The 27903-nt window shown below is 42.6% G+C and overlaps 1 protein-coding gene across 2 annotated transcripts; it reads left to right on the top strand.

The window, feature by feature from the left end:
• The first annotated feature begins 1788 nt into the window (after positions 1-1788).
• Positions 1789-26001, top strand: LOC139696720 (pancreatic triacylglycerol lipase-like). 2 transcript variants are annotated; one of them, XM_071595558.1, is made up of 7 exons: positions 1789-1978; positions 11613-11811; positions 12621-12769; positions 13894-14154; positions 16455-16677; positions 22364-22526; positions 25846-26001. In XM_071595558.1, exons 1-7 carry the CDS (start codon positions 1915-1917, stop codon positions 25942-25944), a joined length of 1158 nt encoding a protein of 385 aa, XP_071451659.1. In that variant the 5' UTR covers positions 1789-1914; the 3' UTR covers positions 25945-26001. The 2 variants fall into 2 exon arrangements, with proteins under 2 accessions (XP_071451659.1, XP_071451660.1); XM_071595559.1 differs by having other exon boundaries at positions 16455-16643.
• The last annotated feature ends 1902 nt before the right edge of the window (positions 26002-27903 follow it).

The following is a 27903-nucleotide window of genomic DNA, read 5'->3' on the forward strand; positions in this document are numbered from 1 at the left end:
TGAGCCATCAGGATGAACTGATGTAGAGTGGGTTGCTGGATTGTGTTTGTTAGGAGTCACAAAATATTTATTTAGTAGCTGTGTCCATCCAAAAACCTACCTTAACCGGTAGATTACCTATTAATAATAATATAATTTCCCAGGGCCGCATATTGCCATGCAATTATGCACAAGGATGCACGACTTCTTATAGCGTTGGGCGCCATTTAGTAAAAATTTTCACGAGAAATGTTACGCCCGTAGTTTAATAGATCTGCGGGACTCAGTTTTACGTGGCGCGCGAATGTCCTCTTTCTACACAGGAGTACTATCTGGTCCCAAATGCTCATTTTTTCGGTAAAACCATCTAAGCCCTTCCATTTCACCGTTCAAGGAATAATAAACATGCCCTTAAATACGCCGTTCCCTTTCGGAGTGATCACTAAGTCATCTGCTTCTGGTATCTCAGGGGATACACTCCAAAGACCAAATGTCCACGAAGCAGAGCCATGGCCAAATCTTGATGGGGTAATGTCGTTGCGGACCAGGCACTTGATCATGCCTACGTATGTCAGGCAGTTAAATCAAGTTTAAAAAAACTAGCGATTCATGGGGGCGAGAGGGCGAATGTGGAATTGAGCGACTGGTTTGAAATGAAGGGCGGTGTGAAACAAAACTAGATGAGGCAATCAAACATGGTTTTCAATCTCACCGTGGGGTTTAAGATTGGAGAAATGCATAAGGGTGTTGAGGTTCTTCCGGAAGGTGGGGATGCAATGTAGAAGATCCACAGATGTCACCAGTAGGGTGCAGGGAGGCGACAGGTAAAAGTGAGGCGACTGGGGAATTGAAGGCGAACGCAACCAAAACAATAGAAGCCTGAAACAATAGAATATATAAAACAATAGAGTTTGTAATTGATAAAGGGAATGGGAAGAATGATTGCATGAAGTGTAAGGAAACTGAGAGATGACTGAAAGGGTGGATTTTGTACGTATATCCAATCAGAATAGTTGAGGAAGATAGGATGGATTGAAATGAGAGATAGAAATGCGTACAAATGTGTGATCTCGATGAATAGGATATCATTTAATCAGATCGTTCCTCCCTTGCTGTATTTATCAAACTCTAACTAATTACCTCCTTATATGTACCTACCCTGCCTCAAGTCCTAAGGAGAAGTAAATAGGTTCACCATCTACCAATCTTGGCATCTTTTCACGAAGCATAACTATTCATTGATTGCGTCCATTCATTATGTGGTAATTCAATTCCACATTTTTTAGAGGGACCCATTTCGACCCAAAATTTTGACTGTCTTTTCTTCACATGACACAGGCTTCCGGTGGGCCGATTGGTGCCGTCGCCTCGTCCGCAATCACGCACGCCGTGATCCATGGCTAAGTATTACTCCGAAAAAATATACCTACACATTTAAATGAGGACGTGCATAAAATGACCAGGATATCTGGTCACTCCAGGTGATTTGTAGAGATAAAGGGAACTCAAATCATATCGGAATGAGGTATCAAAGAGAAAACGAAATGCAGAGGCGTACGCAGAATAGACCCAGATGGAAGTCGGAGAAATGCAGATTTAGACAAGCTGGGTTTGTGAAGTGAAACACGTAAATATCTGCAAAGTTCAGTCACGCCTTGATCGCACATCGAAACACGCATCGCAGATATAACACTCAACTCGCCTCGTGTCGTTCCGCGCACCCATCCCACGCGCCCTCCGAGTCCCTCGTCTGCGCAGCCGGCCATCGAGGGGTGGGGCGGGGCGGGCCGGGGTTATCCGCGCGCCCAGCCACGCAAGGGCACTCACTACTCCCGGCGAAGCCACGAGACCCCCGCCGAGGGACGGAGCAGCGCCGATAGCGTCGTCGCTTCCACCGCCAGGGACGGAGAGAGGTCAGCGAAGGAGACGTCCGCGATGGAGCCCGCGGCCCTCGCATTGGTGGCAGCGACCTTCCTCTTCATTACCGGCGCGCCATGCGGTGAGGACCCCCGACGGAAACCCCCGGCCAGGCATTGCCTGGTCCTTTTGGCTGACATGCAGCCGATTCAAACAAACACGCATGTGAAGTAGTCAGTGGCGAGATACGCCGAAACCGTAAGAAGTGGAGTCACGTCCCCATCTCCACCCGGTGGTGTGCAAATGCGTGGGATTGGTGGTGCAAGTCAATTGCCTGGAAGCAGATGCCAAATTAGATTCAACAGCATTCGGCGAAGTGCTGCACCTAATTAAGCCACCGAGTCCTTTAATCTGTGGCTTTATGTTGGATTGGCATATCTCGGCCTAGTGGGAATGATTTTTGCGATTTGGAATCCTCCGGCATTATACTGATTAAGAGGCGAGGGCCATTCCGCGGGGCAGAACGAAAACCTCTTTCCAAGTGAATTATTAACTATAGGAGTCGAAGACAGTGGACAGAGTAAAGTTCGCACTTTCTTTGGTTTCCAAGTAACCTCTATTTTCCCAAAGGACAGGAGCCATTCGCGAACCAACATTATACGAATGCACGGAATATCATTTATTATTCGCGGAACTTCTTCCTTGTGAAAGGTGGCGTGGGCCACCATAAATTCGAACGCGATTGAGTTTCTTTTCTTTTTTGAGTGTTCCTGTGTTTTAGTTTTTGTTCGCTCGCGCTAACTTGATATACATTATTAATCACATCCATGAAACTTTCTCAAAAGCATTTTATGTGTGTGTGTGGGGGGGGTGTGTGGAGAAGAATGGAGAAGGTGAAATGGACAGAGAAGAAAACAAATGAGGAAGTACTTGGTGTGGTGGGCGAAGAGAGGGGTTTGTTGGGAGCAATCTTATGGAGGCAGGAAAAGTGGATGAATAGGGTATTGACCGGCAGTGGAATGTTGAAGACTGTAATTGAGGGGAGAATGTTAGGCAAACGAGGAAAGGGAAGGAACAGGATAGGGATGTTGGATGGGATGAAGGGAGGAAGAAAGTACTCAGAGATGAAGAGGGACCTGATGTAAAGTAGGACACTGGATGTGTGTTTTGTTAGGAGTCACAATTTATTTATTTAGTAGTTCAGTCCATTTAAAAACCTACCTTAACCGGTAGATTTTCATATATATTTCATATTATTGACGGGATATTGGACGGGATGAAGGGAGAAAGATGGTACTCAGAAATGAAGAGGGACCTGATGTAGATGTTTTGCTAGGGGTCACAAAATATTTATTTCGGAGCTGTGTCCATCCAAAAACCTACCTTAACCCGTAGATTACCTAATAATAATAATATTATATATATATATATATATATATATATATATATATATATATATATATATATATATATATATATATATATATCATTGATATATGACATATATACTCATTCACATAGATATAGATACCAGAAAAAGGGATAGAAACACATATAACAGGCAGGAGGTGGGGAAGGCGGAATCGAGCAAATCACACGTATAAAAATATTTCCTGGACGGGGACTTGAACCACAGATCTTTCAAATTGCCGCATGTTCGCCATATGGTGGGTTTTCGTGTTTGAATGTACATATATTATTGTTATTATTATTATGTAAATAACCGGTTAAGGTAGGTTTTGGATGGAATACCAAACAAATATTTTGTGACTCCGAACGAAACACAACCCAGCCTCCTACTCTACAGCAATTCCCCCTTTGTCTCTTTATATTTCCTTCCTCCCTTTATTTCGTCCAACACCTCTATCCTTTTCCTTTCGCTTCATCTCTTGCCCTACAATTTCCTCCAAGTCACAGTCTTCAGCAAGCCCATTGCCGATCAATATACTTTTCATCCATTTTTCCTGCCTCCCTAGGATTTCTCCCAACAAACCCCTATCTTCGCCCACCATACCAAGTACTTCCTCGTTTGTTTTCTTCTCTGTCCATTTCACCTTCTCCATCCTTCTCCACACCAACATTTCATAAGTCGCCAATCTACGTCTATCAACCTGCTTCAGTGACTACGTTTCCGCGCCGTACATAGCTACACCCCATATCAAAGTTTATACGAGTCTTTTCTTAGCATCCTTACTCAACGTCCCCGTCATCAACTCCCTCCTCCTTGTGAAAGCCTCTTTGCCTTGCGTAATTCTTCTCCTTGCGTCACAACTACTTTGACCGTCTCTCCATTCTCGGGATGTCACCGCGTAGGTTTTTTTTTTCTGACAACAGTTTCGCCCGTGTTTCAACGAGCGTCTTCAGGTCGAAGTGCCGGGATGTGTTTTGGCCGCGTTTATATATGTTTCGCCTCTCCCTCCCTGCTCTGGAGCGGACCTGGCCATACAATCAAATTTGACGACACCAGGATAATATCCAAAGAGAGAAGATATTATCCCAGGCTTATAAGAGAATCGATCGAGATACTAAAAGAAAAAGATAACTTCAACAGATAAGATGGCTACCGCCTATCAGGAGCCTGGAAAAGGATTTGGCGGGAAACCCCCGACAAATCACAGAGCAGGAATGGAGAGGCGAAACATATAGTATATAAACGCGGCCAAAACACATCCCGGCACTTCGACCTGAAGACGCTCGTTGAAACACGGGCGAAACTGTTGTCAGAAAAACAACCTACGCGGTGACATCCCGAGAATGGAGAGTTTTTCATCTGAAAGCCGCGAAAATCTACGATCCCATATTACTTTGACCGTGTTGGTCTAAAACACTTCCGAGATACGCAGACTGTTCTACCTGCTCTACGTTTTACCCTCCTATTTTCATATTTAGCTTAACCTTTTTCTTTCTAGAGAATCGCATAACCTTTGATTTATTAATATTGATTTTCATCCCATAATGGTCGTACTGTTGTTATGAAATGTAGCGTACGTTTTAAAAAGATAAGGCAGGGGCGGCGAGTTAGAAAATGGAATGTAGAAGCATTAAATGGGTTGAAAAGAAAGGAATACAAACAGGCGGTAGAGAAAATCATGGAGGACGGTAAAGAGCTAAGTACTATTGAAGAAAAATGGGAATGTATCAAAAAAGGGTTGTCTAAAGCGGCAAAAGACACTATTGGAACCGTTAACGCTAAAAGGACTCGTAAACCATGGATCACGGATGAGATGATTACAAAAATGGATGAGCGGCGAAAATGGAAGAATATAAATACAGAATTAGGCAAAATGAAGTACAAAGAATTGAACAATAAATTGAGGCGGGCAACAAATAAAGCAAAGGAAGCATGGTGGAAGACGCAGTGCGAGAATATGGAAAGTCTGCAGAGGAAGGGGGAAATCGGTGCGCTTTACAGCATAGTTAAATCTTTATCGGGAAGTAAGAAAGGGAGATCAACGATAGCAGTTAGAGATAAGGCCGGTAAGGTAATAGTTGACGCAGGAAAGATCCAAGAGAGATGGAAGGAATATGTAGAAGACCTGTATAGTAAAGAGCTTAGACCAACAAAGTTAGACATTGAAAAGGAACATGACGTAGAGGAAGATAGCTTAGGTCCAGGCATACTAGACAATGAGATAGAAAGGGCATTAAGGGAGATGAAACTAAATAAGGCCGTGGGGGTAGATAACATTCCCGTGGAACTTCTGAAATGCTTGGGAAAATGTGGGAGGAAGAGGCTATATGGGCTGATCTGTAGTATTTATGAGGAGGGAATCTGGCCGGAAGACTTTGTGAGATCAGTTTTAGTTCCTATTCCGAAAAAGGTAAAGGCCACGTCATGTGAGGACTATAGGACAATTAGTTTGATATCCCACGCAGCTAAGGTTGTTCTCAGGATCATAAACAAAAGGATAGAGAGTAGGGCAAATGATTACTTAGGGGATGATCAGTTTGGGTTTAGGAAGGGGAGAGGTACGCGTGATGCCATTGCAGTAATGAGATTATTAATCGAGAGGAATATAGAACACAACCAGGAGGTATTTGCCTGTTTCGTAGATTTCGAAAAAGCGTTTGATAGAGTAAATTGGGAAAAACTAATGAGTATATTGCAGAAAATAGGAATAGATTGGAGGGAAAGGAGGCTAATCCGCAATCTGTACATGTCTCAGACTGCCCAGGTGAGGGTGGGAAACGGGGAGTCAGGATGGGCAGTGTTAGGAAGGGGTGTAAGGCAGGGTTGCCCATTATCACCGTTGCTGTTCAACCTGTACGCAGAAGAAATGATCAAAGAGGCATGGGAAGAACTCGAGGTAGGAATGAAAGTGGGCGGGGAAGTCGTAAAATCAGTTAGGTTTGCTGATGACCAAGCTTTAGTTTGTCAGTCAGCCAAGGGGCTGCAAGCATTGCTTAGTGAATTGGAAATTCAGTGCGACAGGTATGGGATGAGAATCAATATTAATAAAACAAAGGTTATGCGATTTTCTAGAAAGAAAAAGGCCAAGCTTAACATTAAAATAGGAGGGCAAAAGCTAGAGCAGGTAGAACAGTTTACGTATCTCGGTAGTGTTTTGGACCAACACGGTCAAAGTAGTAGGGACGTAAGGAGAAGAATTGCGCTAGGCAAAGAGGCTTTCACAAGGAGGAGGGAGTTGATGACAGGGACTTTGAGTAAGGATGTTAAGAAAAGACTCGTAAAAACTTTGATATGGAGCCTAGCTATGTACGGAGCGGAAACGTGGTCATTGAAGCAGGAGGATAGACGTAGATTGGAGGCTTTTGAAATGTGGGTGTGGAGAAGAATGGAGAAGGTGACATGGACAGAGAAGAAAACAAATGAGGAAGTACTTGGTATGGTGGGCGAAGAGAGGGGTTTGTTGGGAGCAATCCTATGGAGGCAGGAAAAGTGGATGAAGGGGGTGTTGACCGGCAGTGGGATGTTGAAGACTGTGATAGAGGGTAGAATGTTGGGCAAAAGAGGAAAGGGAAGGAACAGGATAGGGTTGTTGGACGGGATGAAGGGAGGAAGGAAGTACTCAGAGATGAAGAGGGACCTGATATAGAGTAGGATGATTGATTTTGTGTTTTGTTAGGAGTAATAAAATATTTGTTTGGTAGTTGTGTCAGTCCAAAAACCTACCTTAACCGGTAGATTACTTAAAAAAAAAAAAAAAATGGTCGTACTGAATTTCCAATTCACTCAGCAATGCTTGCAACCCCTTGGCTGACTGACAAACTAAAGCTTGGTCATCAGCAAACCTAACTGATTTTTCGAATTCCCCGGCCACTTGCATTCCTACCTCCAGTTCTTTCCATGCCTCTTTAATCATTTCCTCTGCATACAGGTTGAACAGCAACGGTGATAATGGGCAACCCTGCCTTACACCTCTTCCTAACACTGCCCAACCTGACTCCCCGTTCCCCACTCGCACCTTTGCAGTCTGAGACATGTACAGGTTGCGGATTAGCCTCCTTTCCCTCCAATCTATTCCTATTATTCTGCAGAATACTCATTAGTTTTTCCCAGTTCACTCTATCAAAAGCTTTTTCGAAATCTACGACGCAGGCAAATACCTCCTGGTTGTGTTCTATCTTCCTCTCGATTATTAATCTCATTACCGCAATGGCATCACGCGTACCTCACCCCTTCCTAACCCCAAACTAATCTTCCCCTAAGTAATCGTTTGCCCTACTCTCTACCCTTTTGTTTATGATCCTTAGAACAATTTTAGCTGCGTGGGATATCAGACTTATTGTCCTGTAGTCCTCACATGATGTAGCCTTTACCTTTTTCGGAATAGGAACTAAAACTGATCTCACAAAGTCTTCAGGCCAGAGTCCTTCCTCATAAATACTACGGATCAGCCCATATAGCCTCTTCCTCCCACATTTTCCTAAGCATTTCAATAGTTCCGCGGGAATGTTATCCACCCCCACGGCCTTCTTTAGTTTCATCTCCCTTAATGCCCTTTCTATCTCATTGTCTAGTATGCCTGGACCTAAGCTGTCTTCCTCTATGTCATATTCTTTTTCAATGTGTTACTTAGTTGGTCTAAGTTCTTTACTATACAGTTCTTCTATATATTCCTTCCATCTCTCTTGGATCTTTCCTGCGTCAACTATTACCTTACCCGCCTTATCTCTAACTGTTAGCATAGATCTTCCTTTCTTACTTCCCGATAAAGATTTAACTTTGCTGTACAGCGCATCAATTTCACCCTTCCGCTGCAAACTTTCCATATCCTCTCACTGCGTCTCCCACCAAAATACTTTTGCATTACATGTTATCCATATGTATAATTCCAAATTCATTCAAATGTATATAAATATAAGGAAACAAGTAAAGATCAGATTTTATGGAGGAGCCAAAGCCTATGTTTAAATAAGTAGAATAAAATTACGATTGTTGAAGACCAAATTGCGTACGTACTCAAGGAATCACTGAGAGATGAAAAAATGGATATATTTGGCAAGATAATCAGGTATTTGTAATATCTTTTCAGAAATAAATGTTTTTATGATTGAAACAAAAGTATTTGCACGCTATGATTACTCATTCATTGCAATGCCTGGGATATACCTGCACTGACCCGATGTGGTCATCCAATGGGTATTTCAATACACCGAATGCCGACAAGCGGCTTTTTGCGAATTTCTCAACGACGTTTCGTGCTTATCAGCAGGTCGCGTGACACGGTCTCCTTGAGGTTTCTTCCACCACCACCACCAGGAGGCACTTTTATCAAGGACATAGGGACGAGCTTGCTAAACCTTGTTCATATTTATATTCAAACACTGCGATACATGCCCGTGTTTTAAGTTGAATGCGGACAGTGTGTCGCCGAGATTGGGAATAAAAAGGGAATGTGACGCAGACGAGGAAATCCTGGTTCGAGGAATACTGGTTAGCGAGATACTAGAATAAGCGCCTAGAGAAATGAAGTCGAATCATGCAGAAAGAGGAATAGATATTATCCCCGCAGAACTACTTCAGAATTTTGCATCTAACCGTTATGGATTCCTTGAACTGATAGGCAGTGCATATGAGCATGGTATTTGATAAATGTATTTGCTTAACCCATCTCTGATCCTCATCCCGAAAAAGTATAAAGCGGTAGTGTGTGAGAATTATTGAACGATAAGCTTGGACGCGATTTATCCAGATTTTAAGAGAGCTTTCGACAAACTACATCGTAGTAAACTACTCGCAAAGCTAGAAGCATATGGCATAGATGAAAATATCCGGTGTTGGATCAAAGACTTATGGAATTGTCGGGTTCCAAGAATAGTGATAGATAGGGTTGGCTCAAATGCAGTAAAAGTTACTTCACGTGTTTCTCAGGGAAGTTTTATCGGACCTCTTTCAAATTCTACTTGACGTTAACGACAGTGATTCCGTAGTCACTAGTAAGATACGTTCATTAGCCGACGATGCAGTGATTTCCCTTGATATCTTGAGGACACAGCAGATTTAGCAGATTAATGCCATGCAATGCTGGTGTGATACTTGGCAATTAGAATTAAACTTTAAAAAGTGCGTAGTGATGAATTTTTGGAAAAAAAGCAATTTCCTCCCGAACGCCTAGTGCACCAGGAAAAGCGGAAATAGAAAGTGCATACCTGATTAAGTACTTAGGTTTTACCCTCACTCACAACTTGTCCTAGTTTAAGCAAATACGGGGAATTTGTGGAAAAGCTAACAAAAAACTAGGATTTATTAGAAGAGTACTTGGTAAATGTGATGAAAAGGTCAAAGAGAAATGTTATATGTCGTTGGTAACACCTCTTTTTTGGAATATATTGCTATTAAATGTATGGGATCCTCACGAAGGTGGATTAATTGCCGAATCGGATCGCGTGCAGCGTAGAGGAGGAGCTAAATTTGTAAAACGCTGTTATGATAAACGGAGTTGTACATTAAAACTTTTAGAGAAGCTAGGCTGGGCATCACTCACGGGGAGAAGGGTAAATTACAGATTTAATCGCTCACATAAATTGGAGGGACGTCTCTTTAGCAGTGAAGTGGAAAACGTGTTATTGCCCCCATCGTACTACGGTAGGAGAGATCGGGTTAATAAAATTAGAGAGATTATGTTCAGAACAGATAGATTTAATATGTCATTTTCCCACGAGTGATAAGGGATTCGAATAAAATTTGCCGATCGTGGTAGGGTTATATTCGAGTAAAAATTAATCTGGTGTGTAATCATACTAATAATTGCCAGCCTATATCCTCTAATTGGGCTGGAGCTGAGAATAGAAGTGTGCGGCGATTTGGTAAAGTCAATGCCGATTCACAGGTAATGAAGCGATAGTTGGCCGAGGCATTTCAATTTACACGAATTATTGAGTGATTTACGGAGAAGTAGGAAACTCAAAGTCTTTGCCAAGGGGAATAGTTCGTATAAAATACCTTTTGATCAATGACACACCAAATAACTCTGGGTAGATTAATCAAATGAAGAATACAATGAATCTTTCCACTTTCCACTTTGTATCTTTCCACTGTCCTTTATTCACGCACACCTAGTTTCAACGCTCAAGCCTCATCGAAACTAGTTGCACGTGAATAAAGGACAGTGGAAAGATACAAATTGCATTCTTCATTTAATTAACGTGAATTTCCACAAAGTTGAGACGGGAACGATTGAACTCTGGGTAGCACTACCACAACAATTAAGTGGATAATATTGAAAATAGACAACTTAGCAGCTCAGACATTAGCTACTTAACAGTTCTGTATAGTCACAAAATATGCATGAATAAGTTGCGTGCTACTTCATCTCTAAACTACAGCTATTATATCACAGTAAGTCAACCCATGCATGCACTCCTGCAGTGAGTCGCAGACAAGACGCGTCGAAACTGGTTCGGCGGGCTCTCGCCGGCAAACGTCCTCTGAACCCCCGAGTCAGGAGGACAAAATAATCGCCACTCGAGGCATTCGAACGGTCGCATCCTCGCATTAAATTGGTAGGAGAGACCTCAGTGGAGGGCTAAGGAGGGAATCGACTGTGGCGGAACCGATGCTTGTTTAATAAGCAACGGAGGCAAAGGTTCTCACAGCACATAACATCTTACATTCTGCTTAGGGCTCATGCATTTGTTTCTCTAAAGATACGAGGGTGATCTGAAAAGTTTCCGACCTAACAAAGACACAAGAAATTTTTTTCTGAAATTACCTGAGGTCGGAAACTTTTCAGACCACCCTCGTTGCAATTTCGTCAAAATATTTGCATTTCCGCTTGCGGATTCTGATATTATTCCCCACCCTGCAAACCACCGCCAGGGTGTGTATTAAGCGAAGTAGGAAAGCCAAAGTAGGAGGAGATAAACTGGAGAATACGTGGGATGTCTTTGAGAAGTATTTTAGAGGATGATTGGCACAGTAATGAGGGCATTAGGCGATTAAATTTGCTGGCAAACTTTGCGTTTTTCATTCAAAACATTTTTTAACTTTGCATTGATAATTCTAAGAACTAATTTTGCTGCAAGTGAAATGAAATGTATCCATCCATAATTGACAGAATATCTTTTCTAAGTAGAAAACGTTGAATGGGCGATGAAGTCGAAATGCAAATCCGTCATCTAGTTTAATTCCCAAAGTGCGGGTTAGTGTTCGAGAATAAGCCAATGAAGCGTCCAGGGACAGCCTCATGCGGCAATGACCAAGAGTGCCCTCTCTTAATGGTCGACCTAACAAATCAATGTGTGTGGAGGGAAGGTGTATGGAGAGGCCTTTGAAACGACAGCTAGGGCACAGATATCTCTTTCGGTTGCAGTGATGTCGTTGCAGTTGCCCACGATGCCAATTCCAACAGCGCTGACCAACTTGGCCAGCGTGAACGGCTCTAATATCACACTCCCGGACATAATGTACTTTCCGGACGACAGAGGGGAGCCGAAGCCCGGGAGGATCAATGGCTGGGCGCTTGCGGAGCCCGTGAAGGAGTCAGACGTGTTCTTCAAGCTCTACACCAGGTGAGTGCAGTCATTGCGACCGAACAACCTGAACTCACGAGCACGAATGCGTGATCGGTCCTCCCCTTAGTCTAATTATAAAATAACCATTTATGAAGAACTCTGAATTATTCGCCAATGATAAGACGAATCAATCGAAAATATTACAATGATAATACACTCAAACGACCTAAAAATATATATTAGTGACTGGTACCCGGAGTGGAGTCTCAAATATTGATAAAATAGAAGCGTATTAATAAATTAAGGGAGAAATAAATCCATACACTCTGACACCTAAAGACTCTGGGAGAAATAAATAAACTAGCTGCGTGTATAGTTAAAGAATTAGGGGATCACACTGCCAGCTCACCAGATTGAATACATCAGGAAGTTTAGGGAAAGACAAGACGATTTAAGGAAGCCGTTATTTCAATTCGTGATAACAGCACAACGAAGCAATAAATAGGAACTACTCGAGCAACCCAAAAATATAATTATAAAAAACACGACTGATCACCAATTACTTTAATTTCTAATGAGGGTACCCCCTGCCACACGCCCTTTTAGCGGCTAGCATGTCTAATATTGACTCGCTACCGCCGTGACTCATTTCTCACAGTCCGAGACTTATTTATATATATATATATATATATATATATATATATATATATATATATATATATATAATATATATATATATATATATACCAAGTGGTCCGTAGCTCAAGAAACGTAATATGCCATCTTTTGCCATTCCAGATATTTTGCCGCACTTCGCACTTGGGGGGATTCGCTCACGAGGCCAATCAAACTTTCTCCCATTTCAGGGCCGGCCCCGAGGAAGGGGAGGTAATTCCCAGGGGGGACGCCGACGCCCTGAGGAATTCCACCTTCAACGCCTCGGCGCCGACGCGCGTCGTCATCCACGGCTTCATCCAGAGCAGCGAATCGAACACCGTTCAGGCCATCAAGGACGGTGAGCCATCACTCTCGCGACCAATTCTCTTGCGAACAAGGGTCAATTAAAAGCGGAAGTGTTTAAGTCTCCAGATATACTCTGAGGAAGATTATGGCGATGCCAAGTTCGTCGCAAGCAGACGACGGTTTCAAAAGAAAACGCGTAGGAGGAGATTGGTGGAAATGGGCTCGGAGGGGATTGAGCTGGATGTGCCGGAAATAAAGAAAGGGGCCACTCCAACCATGCATCCACTTCATCCATTTCAGAGCATAAGGTGTCGAGTATGTGGCAGATTCTTCCATAGAAAATTAGTTGGCCTATTCAGTCAACGTATTTTCTCAATAGACTAAGCATTACTTTCGAGCTGCTAATTCTCACAAGTACTTCGGAGAATTAACCGCACATCCCATTTGGAATTACCTCTCATTTCCACGATGGAATACAGAGCTTCGTCAGCCATGAAGCAAATGTTTGAGCTCACCTTGCACCTTTCTTCTAAATCAGCAATTGCGCACCCCAAGGTCGCCGAAATACTCGGTCGTATATTCCCCTTGGCACAAGAAAGAGACTATGTAGAACGCCGAATGTAGTTTTGGTTGTGGCTATAGTTCAAAGGTTTCATCTAGGAATGGATACAATATTTAAATATAACGAAAAGGCTAATTCTAATAACGCCTTCATAATGATATACAATATAGATTTACTTAGCAAATTACTCACAAAACTTTTCTCGCGTGAAAACACTGTCCGACACCTATGTAACTTCTTTTGTGATGCACGCCACTCGGAGAATTTTGCATACTACGACTTAGAAGGGGTTGCTGTTTACTTCTGAAGTGTGATGTTGTTTTAAAAAGCATCATGCCGTACCTGAAAATACAACTGCTATACACGAAGATGGAATCATCCAAAGATAATTAATTATCGAGATCCTACTGCGCTCATAACTAAAAAATATATTTTTGGTTATATGAGAATCAATCGATTGATAACACCAATATCAGCAATATTACTTCAGCAGCGCTTAATCTCACATGCAAAGAGTATTCTCTGTTTCTCTTTCTCCATGGTGCCCATTCGCCCTAGCGGTGGCTTGCAGGGTGCTAAGATGATAATAAAATTCGCGTGTCTTCCGCCCGCAGCATACATCGCCAACCTGGACGGCAACGTGATCGCGGTGGACTGGTCCAAGATCTCGAGGAACTGGCTCTACTTTGTGGTGAAGGCGCAGGCGGACCAGGTGGGAGGGTTAATCGCGGCTTTCGTCGAATTCCTGGTCCGCGTGGCTGGCGTCGACGTCTCCGACGTCCACTTGTCTGGCTACAGCCTGGGCGCCCACGTCGCCGGCATCGCCGGCAAGAACATCCGCGTCCTGGTCGGCAAAAAGGCCGGGCGGATCACAGGCGAGCAAGGGGGGGCAGCCTATAAGAGGCCAGCCGGAGGCTGCCTTTCCTGTGTGCGAGCAAGGGACGGGCGGCATTTCTGGAGGCATTGAATGAAATCCGAGTGCAATCTAAGAGAGAGATGGGTGCCTTATATTGGTGTTTGGATTCGCTGTTCGACACGTTCCTTTGAACAACGACCCCATACCCTTCCTGAAATCCAAAGGTCGTCCAGATTTGGGCAATCACGCCGTGGTCTGGACGAATGGTCAGATTTAACTCAAGGCACATCTCTCGCCACCCTCAGTACCAGCATGCTGTCCCCCGAGTTGCGTGATTTTTAGCGTACCCGATCTTCCTGGGAAACGATGGGTGAAACATGGAAATGCCCCCTGTTTTCCTAAATATGTGAGTTACACACACCCTCGGAAATATGTGAGAACTCAGCCCTCACCTATCAAACCGAACTTTTGGTTGATTACTGTGATTTTTTGGATAGTAAAATATTAGCTGATTGTTATCAAACAAAGCTGGATTTCTCCCAACTCTGCGAGAGACGCTCAATATATATTAATAGCAGGGAAGTAATTCAAGCATGGCAGAGGAACTTAAGAAAGGGGTCTTACAGAAATTATGGTAGTAGTAGCAGTATTTAGGGGAGGCGACCAACAGCTGATGTAATTTGCGCCATTAGGGATGGACAGGAAAGAATGGAGGGTGGAGAGAAACCCGGTGTCGGCATTAGCCTACTCTTTACGGCGAAAGGCGCCAAGGGGTCCGCATATTAACGTCCCATCCGCCGGACGGCGTACTCACTCAAAGTGCGCTCCACAAAGCACCTCAAGTTAGGGATCGGGATAATACCGCTGAATGAATCGAATGTCCGAGGATGCATCAGCTATTCCTGCCTCAAATGAATTTCACCCCTCTCTCTTTTCCACAATCACGCCAACGACTCCTTCCTTTTGTTTTCCTTTCTGTCCATTTTATTTTTTACATTCTTATGCGTTTATTTTTTCAATTCTACGCCCACATCTCAAAATCCCCAAATCCATGCTCATTTAAATGCTTCAACAATTAAAGTTAGGAGCAGTGCAGAACAGCTCTCCGTGTGAGCATTTTCAATTAAACCATAAACACATTAATCAACCCAAAGGTCTGTTTGATAGGTGATAAAAGATTTCAACCAGTACTACTAAGCCCTACCCTGCGTGTGAAATTCAAACATCACGGTAACATCAGGGGGGTAGTTCCTTTCCCTGTGCCGGTTATGGATTCCCAGGAAGATCTGGTACCCGAAAAATCACATGATAACAAAAATGATGATATTTTAAAAACATAATTATATCAATACATATTTTAACGCATGTCATTTCGCGGTCATGTCTTAAGAAACGTAATTAACTAAGGAGGCGTATGGCACTAACTTATGAAAACGAAAACACATCCTCCTTTGAGAGGTCTCTCACAGTCTCGGCTATGCACTTATTGTCAACCCTTTCGAAGGATATCGATTGAGAGAACGTCCCTGACTCACTCATTTCGCCATTACATTTTAGCTACCCTCGCTCACCTCTTTCAAGGTTGGAATTTTCACACTTATTCAAATACCACGTCAGGGGACCTGAGGTAATTTTAAGCCTTCTCTTTAATCCCGTTCTTGGTGTTTAAAATTCCTCCCGATGGCAACAAGGTCTCTCACGTTAGTATTCCACATGTCAGGGATTACATACAGGTATATGCTGCCATCCTAATTGTTGTCATGGGAGAAATAATTACTGAATTGGTGTCATGCTCCCATCTTCAACTTATATGCTATTACTGTAAAGTAGTTCATGCATAACTACTTTGCATTATTACCCTATAATTATTACGTAGGTATCATTCATTTGACATCATTAGTTTGGCTATACCAAAGTCAAATGATGCCAATAACTCTGCTCTCTAAGTTCCGCATTTGTATTCAACGAAATGCGAGGACATCACCTCAAAACACCTGCCAATTAGATGCATCATAAACATTTGCGATTTTGTACCAAATAACGTATTGGTTCTAAACAACCCAAACTTTTTAAAGAAGGAAATGTCTCTTCACTTACTCTCAATTAGTTGGAAATATGAATGGAAGTGGCTTTAAGAGCCAGCTCAAATAGATATTCATGCATGCATTTGCATATATGTGCAGCAAACATTTCCTCTGGCAATATCCCCTGCAATCATTAAGCATCGGCAATTGTGCAATCGGTTATACTGAACTAGGAACATCAACCGAAACTAAACCAGGGCATTGAGTTAAGTCGACACCTTTGCTCTCCCCGCAGGTTTGGACCCCGCCGGCCCCCTGTACAGCGTCCTGGACAGGGGCAGTCGGCTGGACAGGGCCGACGCGAACTTCGTGGACGTGATCCATACGTGCGGCGGCTGGCTCGGGATGGGCGACCCCATTGGCCACGTGGACTTCTACCCGAACGGAGGCGTGCTGAGGCAGCCAGGGTGCTCCTGGGACATCGGTGGGCATTCCACAATGCATTGTACCCTACAAACGTAATACCCTAGGGGTAGTTGTGTCAACCACATTCGGACTTCACATTCACCGAGTGTTGGCCAATCAAGTGAAGTTTTAGGATGCAAAAGAGAGAGAAGAGAAAGTCTCCCGGGGTTAAGTAGGGGTCGTCAGAATAACAAAGAAGAAGTTGCCTCCGTAATTCATCTCGAGTCGCAAGAGGTCAGCCGAGGGCAAAGGCTCCGCTACCATGGGCAACACACCTTGAGGGTGGTTTCCCGCATTCAAACTAAGCCGCGCACACATGCGTTTTCAACATGGCGAAGACTATCTTACGAGTACGTGATATCAGGCAGGATTATGCTGTCACCTCAAAAAATCATTCACTATACTTTCGGCAATCCCGAAAGTCTATGCTTCCTATTAACTTTGTCGAGCCACATCACAGAGTCCTCCATATCGGCATAGATGAGACGAATATGACTTGAGAGTGTGGGCCACCGTCGGTCACAATTGAGGGCCAGCACTCATCCCGATCTCTAGAATGGGAGCACTATGTAGACATGCTCCGTGTGCATCTGCAAATACAATACAAAACGAGCAGCGATAACTGAGTGCGTGACCGGGGTGCGGAAGAGACTGGAAGGTCATGGGCCCCCATTCTACTCTCTAAGCTTAATTTACAGCATGGAAATTCCTACCCTCGAACTGCTGCGCTGCCCATCAAGACATTTAATGGCTGTTTTTATATGGAAGCCCTGCCCCTTACGACGGTTTCCTCATAACAAATAATACAAACTCCTTTGAAAGAACAAATAATTAGCTTCTATATACGGAGTACTATTCATTAAATGATTTGCAATCACATTCTGTAGGCCAGATAACCCCTTCGAATGACTTTTAATAATACATCTGACGCAAAGTTGACTAATGCTTTCACAAAGAAGGCCATTCGTTCGCTGCTTTAAAAAATTAAGAATACTGGGATTTAAAAATCTACATCTGTGTTTATATATATATATATATATATATATATATATATATATTCGTAGTATTTATGAGGAAAGAATCTGGCTGGAAGACTTTGTGAGATCAGTTTTAATTCCTATTCCGAAAACGGTAAAGGCTACATCATGTGAGGACTACAGGAATATAAGTTTGATATCCCACGCAGCTAAAGTTGTTCTCAGGATCATAAACAAAAGGATAGAGAGTAGGGCAAATGATTACTTAGGGGATGATCAGTTTGGGTTTAGGAAGGGGAGAGGTACGCGTGATACCATTGCAGTAATGAGATTATTAATCGAGAGGAATATAGAACACAACCAGGAGGTATTTGCTGTTTTGTAGATTTCGAAAAAGCTTTTGATAGAGTGAATTGGGAAAAACTAATGAGTATATTGCAGAAAATAGGAATAGATTGGAGGGAAAGGAGAAGAATCCGCAACCTCTACATGTCTCAGACTGCTCAGGTGCGGGTGGGAAACGGGCAGTCCGGATGGGCTTTGTTAGGAAGAGGTGTAAGGCAGGGTTGCCCATTATCACCGTTGCTGTTCAACCTGTATGTAGAGGATATGATCAAAGAGGCATGGGAAGAACTGGAGGTAGGAATGAAAGTGGGCGGGGAATTCGTAACATCAGTTAGGTTTGCTGATGACCAAGCTTTAGTTTGTCAGTCAGTCAAGGGGTTGCAAGCATTGCTCAGTGAATTGGAAATTCAGTGCGGCAGGTATGGGATGAAAATCAATATTAATAAAACCAAGGTTATGCGATTTTCTAGAAAGAAAAAGGCTAAGCTAAACATTAAAATAGGAGGGCAAAAACTAGAGCAGGTAGAACAGTTTACGTATCTCGGTAGTGTTTTGGATCAACACGGTCAAAGTAGTAGGGACGTAAGGAGAAGAATTGCGCTAGGCAAAGAGGCTTTCACAAGGAAGAGGGAGTTGATGACAGGGACGTTGAGGAAGGATATTAAGAAAAGACTCGTCAAAACTTTTCGAAACGTGGTCATTGAAGCAGGAGGATAGACGTAGATTGGAGGCTTTTCAAATGTGGGTGTGGAGAAGAATGGAGAAGGTGAAATGGACAGAGAAGAAAACAAACGAGGAAGTACTTGGTATGGTAGGGGAAGAGAGGGGTTTTTTGGGAGAAATCCTATGGAGGCAGGAAAAGTGGATGAAGGGGGTGTTGACCGGCAGTGGGATGTTGAAGACTGTGATAGAGGGGAGAATGTTGGGCAAAAGAGGAAAGGGAAGGAACAGGATAGGGATGTTGGACGGGATGAAGGGAGGAAGAAAGTACTCAGAGCTGACGAGGGACCTGATGTAAAGTAGGATGTTGTGTTTTGCTAGGGGTCACACATTATTTTAATTTATTTATTACTTTTATTTATTGACTAACATCATCATAGCAGGGGATTTAAACCTTCCAGAAATAGGGTGGGGGGGCAAAACAGCGGGTGGCGGGCAGGCACAAGATCTGGTAAATCGCCTCAATAACGAAGAAGGGTTCACCCAGGTAGTAAATAAGCCCACTAGGGGAGAAAATACCCTTGACGTTCTTCTACTTAGACCTCCAAACCCTATCATTAGTGTAGATGTCTTTCCGGGAATAAGTGATCACGCAGCAGTGTGTGTTAAAATGGACTGGTATAGATCAACAAAAGGAGGTATGGGGGATGAAAAGAAAATTTGGCAATATACCCGGGCAGATAGGGAAGGGTTCCAGGAATTTTTAATGGGCAAGTTTCCTGAATGGGCAGCTAGTGGAGCGACCGTGGAGAAAATATGGGAAACATTCAAAGAAATAATTCTTGAAGGGCAAATGAAGTATGTTCCCATAAAAAATTTGAAACAGAACACGGATCCGGAGTACTACAACAAAACCATAAAAAAACTAAAGATAGCGGTAAGAAAGGCACACAGATTAAAGAATGAAAGTACAGAAATGTCACACCATTACAGGACCTTGGTCCGGAACCTTCATATGGAAAAGAAGGAGGCAAAGGAAAAATTTCTTATCAATGCAATTTCAAAAGACAACGCAACGAAATTTTATAGATACATGAGAACAAGGAAAGATAACAGGGAACGCGTGACTATATTAAAAACTAAGGAAAATGGTGTTTAAAAAGTAAAAACTAAGGAAAATGTTCAACTCCTGCTTTACGGATGTTTTTCGGGGAATAGAAAACAAAAAGGAAAATAAGGCTTGCCTAAATTGCTCAGAAACGACAAAGAACTTCATCAACATAACAGCACCAAATAGCATACTGCCCTCGACAAACGGTATTATCTTGGAGGACTCATATTTTGTGAAAAAAATAAGGAGGATGAGGAAAAATAAGTCAGTGGGACCGGATAATATCTCAATTGACATTCTAAAACTGGGTGATACCGCAATAGCTTTGTACCTGAGTCATCTATTCAAAGTAACTTTAGAATAATGATGCCTTGCCCAATGATTGGAAAAAAGCAAATATTACACCAATTTTCAAGAAAGGGGATAAAACAATAGCCAACAATTATAGACCGGTAAGCATAACCTCAGTTGTTTGCAAAATAATGGAAAAAAGAATCGCTGACTACATTCGGGAATGGTGGGCAAGAGATAGATGGCTATTCAAACACCAACATGGGTTTAGAACGGGATACTCGTGTGAAACGCAGCTTTTGGGATTAAGCCAATTCATCGGCGACGCAATAGATGAAGGAAAGGAAGTGGATGCAGTAATTGTTGATTTTTCGGCAGCTTTTGACCGAGTGCCTCACGATAAATTATTGTTAAAGTTGGATTCGTTACCATTGGACTTGAGGGTAAAACAATGGATAAAAAATTTTCTCAGAGGCAGAACTCAAAAAGTAAAATTAGGGGATACATTTTCAAATGAGGCGAGCGTATTAGCAGGAGTTCCACAAGGTAGTGTTCTAGGGCCATTACTCTTCCTAATTTACGTAAACGATCTCCCAAACAATTTACATTCCCAAATAAGACTCTTTGCTGATGACTGCATTATATACAGACGGATAGAGCATGTAAATGACCACGTAATATTACAAAATGACATCGACCGCCTTGGTGACTGGGTTACAAATAATAATATGGGCATTAATATAAGTAAAAGTAAGCATATAAAATTTTCAAATAAAAAGAATGCAGAAAAGGAAATTTACACCCTCTTTGGAGAAAGAATCCCATGTACTAGTCAATGCAAATATTTAGGCATTTATTTAACTAGGGATCTTGGGTGGGGAGTCCAAGTAGATAATTTGACACGGAAGGCATTTAAAGTATTGCATTGGGTGATGAGAAATTTAAAAGGAAGTAGCGTAGCCACAAAAGAAAAAGCATATAAGGCACTGGTTATCCCTATCCTAGAATACTCCTCCATAGTATGGGATCCATATGAGGTGGGGCATATTAAAAAGATAGAAAAAGTTCAAAGAAAGGCAGCAAGATATGTACTCGGAAGGTACAAAAGAACAGATAGTGTCACGGATATGTTAGATGTACTGAAATGGGAGAGTTTGAAAAATAGAAGAAAAAGGAGTAGGTTAGGCGCGATGTATAGAATTGTTAAAAAGGACGAAGCGTGGGAAGATTTATGGCAAGGGATAGAAAAGCCTAACTTTAAGAGAAAAAACGACCATAGCCACAAAATAAAAATAAGGACTCAAAAAACCAATAAGAAAAAATACTCTTTTTTAAATAGAACTATTATTGATTGGAACCAGCTGCCTGGAGGTTTGTTTGAGCCCTTTCCATCCAATTTTAGAAGTTTTAAGTTGAAATGTAAACTAGCCACTGGGTAATAAACTTCACTGTAGTTTTGAAAATATTGTTTGTATGTGATGTGGACGGCATTTTGTATGTGATGTGGAAGTTTGTTTGTATGTGATGTGGAAGTGTCATTATGTAAAAATATTTTGTCTCTTATCTGTTTTTATGTGTTCGTATGTAATTTTCGTTGTTAGTAGTTATCTTTGACCTAACCTGACCGTTGCCACCAGGAAATTTGCCTAATTGCAACGTAATTGTGTAAATAAATAAATAAATAAATAATTTAATTAGTAATTATGTCCATCCAAAAACCTACCTTAACCGGTAGATTAACTAAAAATAATTATATATATATATATATATATATATATATATATATATATATATATATATATATATATATATATATATATATATCCGTAAGCCAATAGTCTACAATTTAAATTGGCTGCGTGTTTGAGGTGAATAATTTTTCTTCCGGAAGATTGATGAAGGGAACGGCTAAGTGAAGATAGGGGGGGGGGCTACGCCATCTGAATGATGACAGAGCTGATTCTGGAAAACGATTTTCTTCCACTGCAGCCTTTATCAGGAAGGAGAACCCATTAACTATTTTTGAGGCAATTTGGAATTGATTCACACGCCGTGGTTCATTTGCTGGACTTAATTTGAGGGCACACGGGTGACGGGATTGCTAATATAAAAAGACCCATCATTGATAGGTACGGTTTCGTGCACAGGGATGTCGGGAGGTCAGCGAAGTTCTTTATGGCGTGCTTAGCTGTAATATCACGAGAAAAGAGGACTTGATGCGACATGAGTAGAGTTCGGGAAAATATTCCAGAAAGGAAGGGAATGCTGATTTAGCGTCAATGGCGAATAGCGTCCGCAGGAAAGGGAGGGATGGATCGAAGGATGTATCAACTGATGCTTGTATTCCGCCCGCAGTGCTCGCTGGCACCTGCTCGCACGGCCGCTCCTGGGAGTACTTCGTCGAGTCCATCCCCGGAAGTCGCTTCTCCTCTGGGGCCTGCGCCACCTACGTGGACTACCTCCGCGACAACTGCAACGAATCGCCCAAGGTGCCCATGGGACAGACCGCGCCCCCCAGGTGAGGACATGCCCAACCCTTCCGCACTAGCACACACACACATAAATATAAATAATATTTCCCCGGTTTCTTCCCTAAATAACTGTTTTTACACGACTTGATGTTTAACGCGACACCACATTTTACACGATACGACATTTTACACGACAATGACTCGACCTCATCCTTACTACCCCAATACCCCTCTCTCGCATACAGACGACCCGCTAATCTCAAAAACCTTCTGAGATCCACCAACCCTTTGGCGCCCCCCCGTGACAAATTTCCTCATATTTCCCCTACTTGCAACCACCCCCGATGTAAAACATGTCTACTTACCAGATCTGCTCCCCTCTCCACACAACCCCTCATTGCCTCCTCACCTCGTTCCCACGCTAGTTGCTCCTCGAAAAACATGAACTATCTTCTGCCATGCTAACAATGCACTTAATCTTACGTAGGAGAATGCATTACCCCCTCATCCATTCGAATGAACAATCACCGATACTCCTGTAATTCTGCCTCACTCTCTTCTCCTCCTATCCCTTCACACGCCAATTCCCACACCCTTTCATTAGAGCAGCATCGATATATATATATATATATATATATATATATATATATATATATATATATATATATATATATATATATATATATATATATATATATATATATATATATATATCTTCAAAACAACAAATTCACCACTTCAGTACAAATCAAAGCCACGAACCATCAGCAATACCTACACCACACAAGCTGTCATCCTCAACACACCAAACGCTCGATTCCTAACTCTCTCTCTATCCACGGACACCGAATTTACAACACCACAGCCACACCACCTTGACAATCTACATCTTGCACTCCTCAAACGCGGTTACCCAGAAAAGTTACTAAAAAATAAAATCCACCGCTCCACCCGACCACACACACCACACAATAACAAGCCCACATCTGACGCAGGACTCAACCTTTGCACTACCTATTTCCCCGGATCACACAGACTGAAAGCCTTCCTCAAAGAACTGTTTCCTATTTTACATGACAATGACTCGACCTCATCCTTACTACCCCAATGCCCATCTATCGCATACAGACGACCCGCCAATTTCAAAAACCTTCTGAGATCCACCAACCCTTTGACGCCCCCCCCCGTGACATATTTCCTAATATTTCCCCAACTTGCAACCGCCCCCGATGTAAAACCAGTCTTCTTATTAGGTCTGCTCCCCTCTCCCTACATCCCCTCATTTCCAACTCACCTTTTTCCCACGCTGATTGCCTCTCAAAAAACATTATTTATCTTTTGTCATGCAAATATTGCACTTCCTTTTACATAGGCGAATGCATTGCCCCCTTATCCATCCGAATGAATAATCACCGGTACTCCTGCAATTCTGCCTCACTCTCTTCTCTTCCTATCCCTTCACACGCCAATTCCCACAACCTTTCATTCTACCAGTGTTTTGCTCTTAGCATCCTAGAATCCCTACCTGATTCAGCCACCAATATAGAGGCGAGAACTCGTGAATTCGCCTACATATTAGCTTTCAGTTCTTTCAAAATTCCCACCCTTAACCGCCATATTTAATTTCCCTCCCAGCATTCCTTCCACACCTCCCCTCCCCGTCCATACCCTTTTCCCCTCTCCTCTGCAATAGCATATTTTCAGTCTCTCTTGAAGAGGGCCTCTGAGAGGGCCGAAAGCTCGAACAATTTACCGTGTGAGTGTCCTTTTAAATGTTGCTCTTCTATTCTATTTGAGTTATATTGTGTCAGCCCATTTTATATATATATATATATATATATATATATATATATATATATTCTACATTTCTGCCTATTTATTACAGGAGTTGGGTTTCCTGCTTAATGTCTACCACTTCTTTTATCAGTGTCTACCTAACTCATTTTCCAAAATCAAATATAATTTCCTTGTTTTTTTCGAAATCAAATGATTGCTGTTGCAAGCATCTTCAGCTAGAATGGTATGGATTTCTGGTATATCATATCCGTTTTAAGTTGAGAAACGGTATTTTCCAGGTACCGTGTTCTTTGCCCTGTGCCGTGAACACGAATTTCAGCGCACGAAGTGGAGTGTACTGAATTACCTCTCATATCCCTGTTTCGGTTGGCCTTTTCCATTTGGAGGTGATTTGGTCCCGAAGATAATTTATATCAGTGTGTCCTCTATTGCATTTTTTTCCTATGAGCCTTATCTGGCTGTTCTTGGAAGCCATTGTTTGGCGATTAAGAGGGTGAAGAAGGGACGTTAGGATCGTGAGGCCTCTTTCGTCACGACCGTCAAGGGCCGGGCGGGCGATTCATTCACGCTCCATCGCCATACACACGTCTTTTAAGGGACATTCCGCACACTGATTCACCTCTGCAGCTCGTTTAACTGCTTGATGGACGCGCTGTCTTTGAAGATCGCCCAATGCAGTACAATCTTCGTGGTTAATGTAATACGTAGCACAAAACATCCCATATGGACTCTTCATTTTGCAAAATACGCTTCTGCTTTTACCATCTATCTCCATAAATGGACGCAGTACCAGAAAAAAACACATCGCATTGCATCAGGAAAGAGCTAGAAGGTCTCCCCGCGTAACTTTACATTCTGTTTTTTTATTTGTTTGCTTTTTTATATATACCCAGCAAGCCACCGCCATGGTGTGTGGCAGGGGCTGAATACACACCAGAATAATAATCTCTCCGTACGTACGGAGGGATCATGCTAATACCGTAGTATGATGGGGGTATTACTACATTTTCAACATCACTACTTAAGAGACCTTCTTCCAATTTATGCAAGAAATTCAATCTGTAATTCGCTCCGTGAGTGATTCCCAGCCTAGCTACTGCAATGTTTTGGATGCGCTAGTCAGTTTATCATCCACAACGTTTCACAAATCTTTGCTTTTCTACGCTGCACGAGACCGAATTCGACAATCAATTATAACTACAGAACACTTCAAGTATATTTGACTCCACGCCACTTCAGCCTTAAGGAAACAGAATTCCTCATAGAATGAATCCTTCCTTTCTTTCCACCGCGAAACGGTCTCCAATCGAGTCATTCATCCACTCATGCACGAAAATCACTCAGCAGCAAAATTATATTCTCTTGAAATGAGACGGGAAAACAAAAAATGAAGGAATAGCCCCTCAGGTCACCCGGAGTATAGGAACTGCCCCATATCGTCCACAGTTCGCCGACCACCTTGATATTTTTCTTTATTCAGGCATGTCTTTGCTCAATCCGTCTCTTCTTGAGCTTCGAGTTGGATCAAGGCACAAGCGATTAATTCTGAAATCCTTCCATCTCTTCCAGCACCAGAGGAAGCTATTACCTCAAGACAGCGGAAACGCCACCGTACGCAATGGGGTGAAGTTCCGGGGGCTGAATAACCGAAATTTTCTCCACATTTAAGCGTAGAAGCAGTCATCACCGCACGTGTAATTATTAATAAAGAGCAATGGAGAGCAATACTGGTTGTAGTCCACCGACACCATTGGGTTCTCGATCGCCGTCACCTGTCGCCGGGTGAAAGATGCCCTTGGGGGGGGGGGGTCGAGCGGGAGATGGGAGGAGTGGGCAGCCCCTCACCCACAGTGACTGCATGGACCGCGATATGTTTGGCAGAGATTGAAATGCGCTGATTGGTTACTTTTGGAGTTTACTTCTAGGCAATGCAAAATTATAATTTTTTTTGCATTATGATAAATTATAAATTAATGATATCAGCAGATGAGTCGTTTATGTCTCAAAAAGGCGCAGTTTGTCTGATAAATATTTCGAAATACAAATTGTATTTGCGGGAGTGAGGACTCATTGATTAATACAAAGGAAAAGTCAGATCATCTTTGCAAATGCTCACGTTTTTCCGGGTAGATCATTTCATAGATCACGGTCCAAGTTATTTCTCCAGGGCCATTCTCTAATTGGGAACTAGATCCATGGCAGTTCGGATGAGAGCGAGAAAATATTGCCCCACGAGAATAGCTGACATTAGATGTGAATAGGCCTGAAATGAATTAAATTGATACGGAGGAGTCCCATGAATCAGAAAACAACAGTTGGACAATATCTTAAAGATGAAATTATGGCAAAAAGAATTTTGCAGGAGAAAATCACGGTGACGAAGCTCGGCTTTCATTCTGGCGAAACGCGAGAGTACCCTCAGCACTTGGAAAGAGCCGGGAATCCGGGAGATCTGACCAAGACGCAATTGAGTGCCCAGAGGGTAGCGGTGATCCGGTGGCGGAAGGCGGTACTATGGCACCCGATGCGAAGTCGGTTCCCTTTGTGTGACACTGCGATAAGTGCGAGGGACTTCTAATTTTGATCGGCCGGTTTTGGAAGGTCACAAGCCACCAAACGGCACAGCAACAATTACCTTGTTCGTCCCAAAGAAAAACAACCCGGCATCCAACACAACAATAGGCTCCACTTCGAATCTGCAAACTTCTTTCCTCCTTTCATTTCATTCAACATCCCCATCCGACGGCCAGAAGAGGCGCTGCTGTACGATTATACAGAAGATTCAAAGAACGTACAGCGCTTCATCAGTTTAAGTGCCTCAGTAATAAGGTTAAATTTTCCATTGGAAATGCTAAGATACGTTTTCTCCATTCCTCAAGGGCCACCAAACTGTCTGCTCTTCTGAACTCTGGGGAAACCTTAGATCTTTTGGTATCGGGAAATCCAAATATATATATACCATTCTCACTATGTCTTAACAAATTAAACACACACAATTTAAACCTCCCCCCCCCCAAACCCCCGATGACCCAAAGAACAGAAGTGAATGCACCCAACAACTTTCTCAATCAACTCCGTATCCATCACTTTAATTTTCCACCAGTAACTGAAACCGATGGGATCAAGGATCTGCGAAAAGTTCAAGCTGAAGCTCATGGCTCTGATGAATCAACCATTTCTTTCATACTTAAAGTGGTTCACATAGCTCTGCCATTTTTTACGCATATCTTTAACTGATCCCTCTTCCAAAACAAATTTCCCTCACCATGGACACTTGTCTTAGTCCGTCCAATACCCGAGAGAAATCCTTCCAATGATGTCACCGGTTACAGACCGACTAGTATCCTGCCCACTACTATCTCTAAAGAATTTGAAAAGCGCGTTTTAGAGAGGGTATCCCATTTCATCAAGAATAGTAATAGACTCAATCCTTTGCAATCCGGCTTCCGCAAAACGCACAGAACTGCCATAGCATTAACCAAAGTCAAAGACGACGTTAGATGCGCAATCTACAAAAGGCTAATTACTGTCCTGGGCCTAATTGACTTCATTAAAGCTTTCGACTCGGTCGACAAAACCATCTTATCAACGAAACTCCATCTCATGTATTTCTCTTCTCCTGCCGTA

This window comes from Hetaerina americana, unplaced genomic scaffold (assembly GCF_022747635.1).
Source record: "Hetaerina americana unplaced genomic scaffold, ioHetAmer1.1.p SCAF_7, whole genome shotgun sequence".
Lineage (NCBI taxonomy): Eukaryota > Metazoa > Arthropoda > Insecta > Odonata > Calopterygidae > Hetaerina > Hetaerina americana.

Coding starts and splice junctions, on each gene's coding strand:
- LOC139696720 (XM_071595558.1), top strand. CDS start 1,915: ATGGAGCCCGCGGCCCTCGCATTGGTGGCAGCGACCTTCCTCTTCATT. Junction 1,979..11,612: donor CATTACCGGCGCGCCATGCG/GTGAGGACCCCC, acceptor TTTCGGTTGCAG/TGATGTCGTTGCAGTTGCCC. Junction 11,812..12,620: donor TTCTTCAAGCTCTACACCAG/GTGAGTGCAGTC, acceptor CTCCCATTTCAG/GGCCGGCCCCGAGGAAGGGG.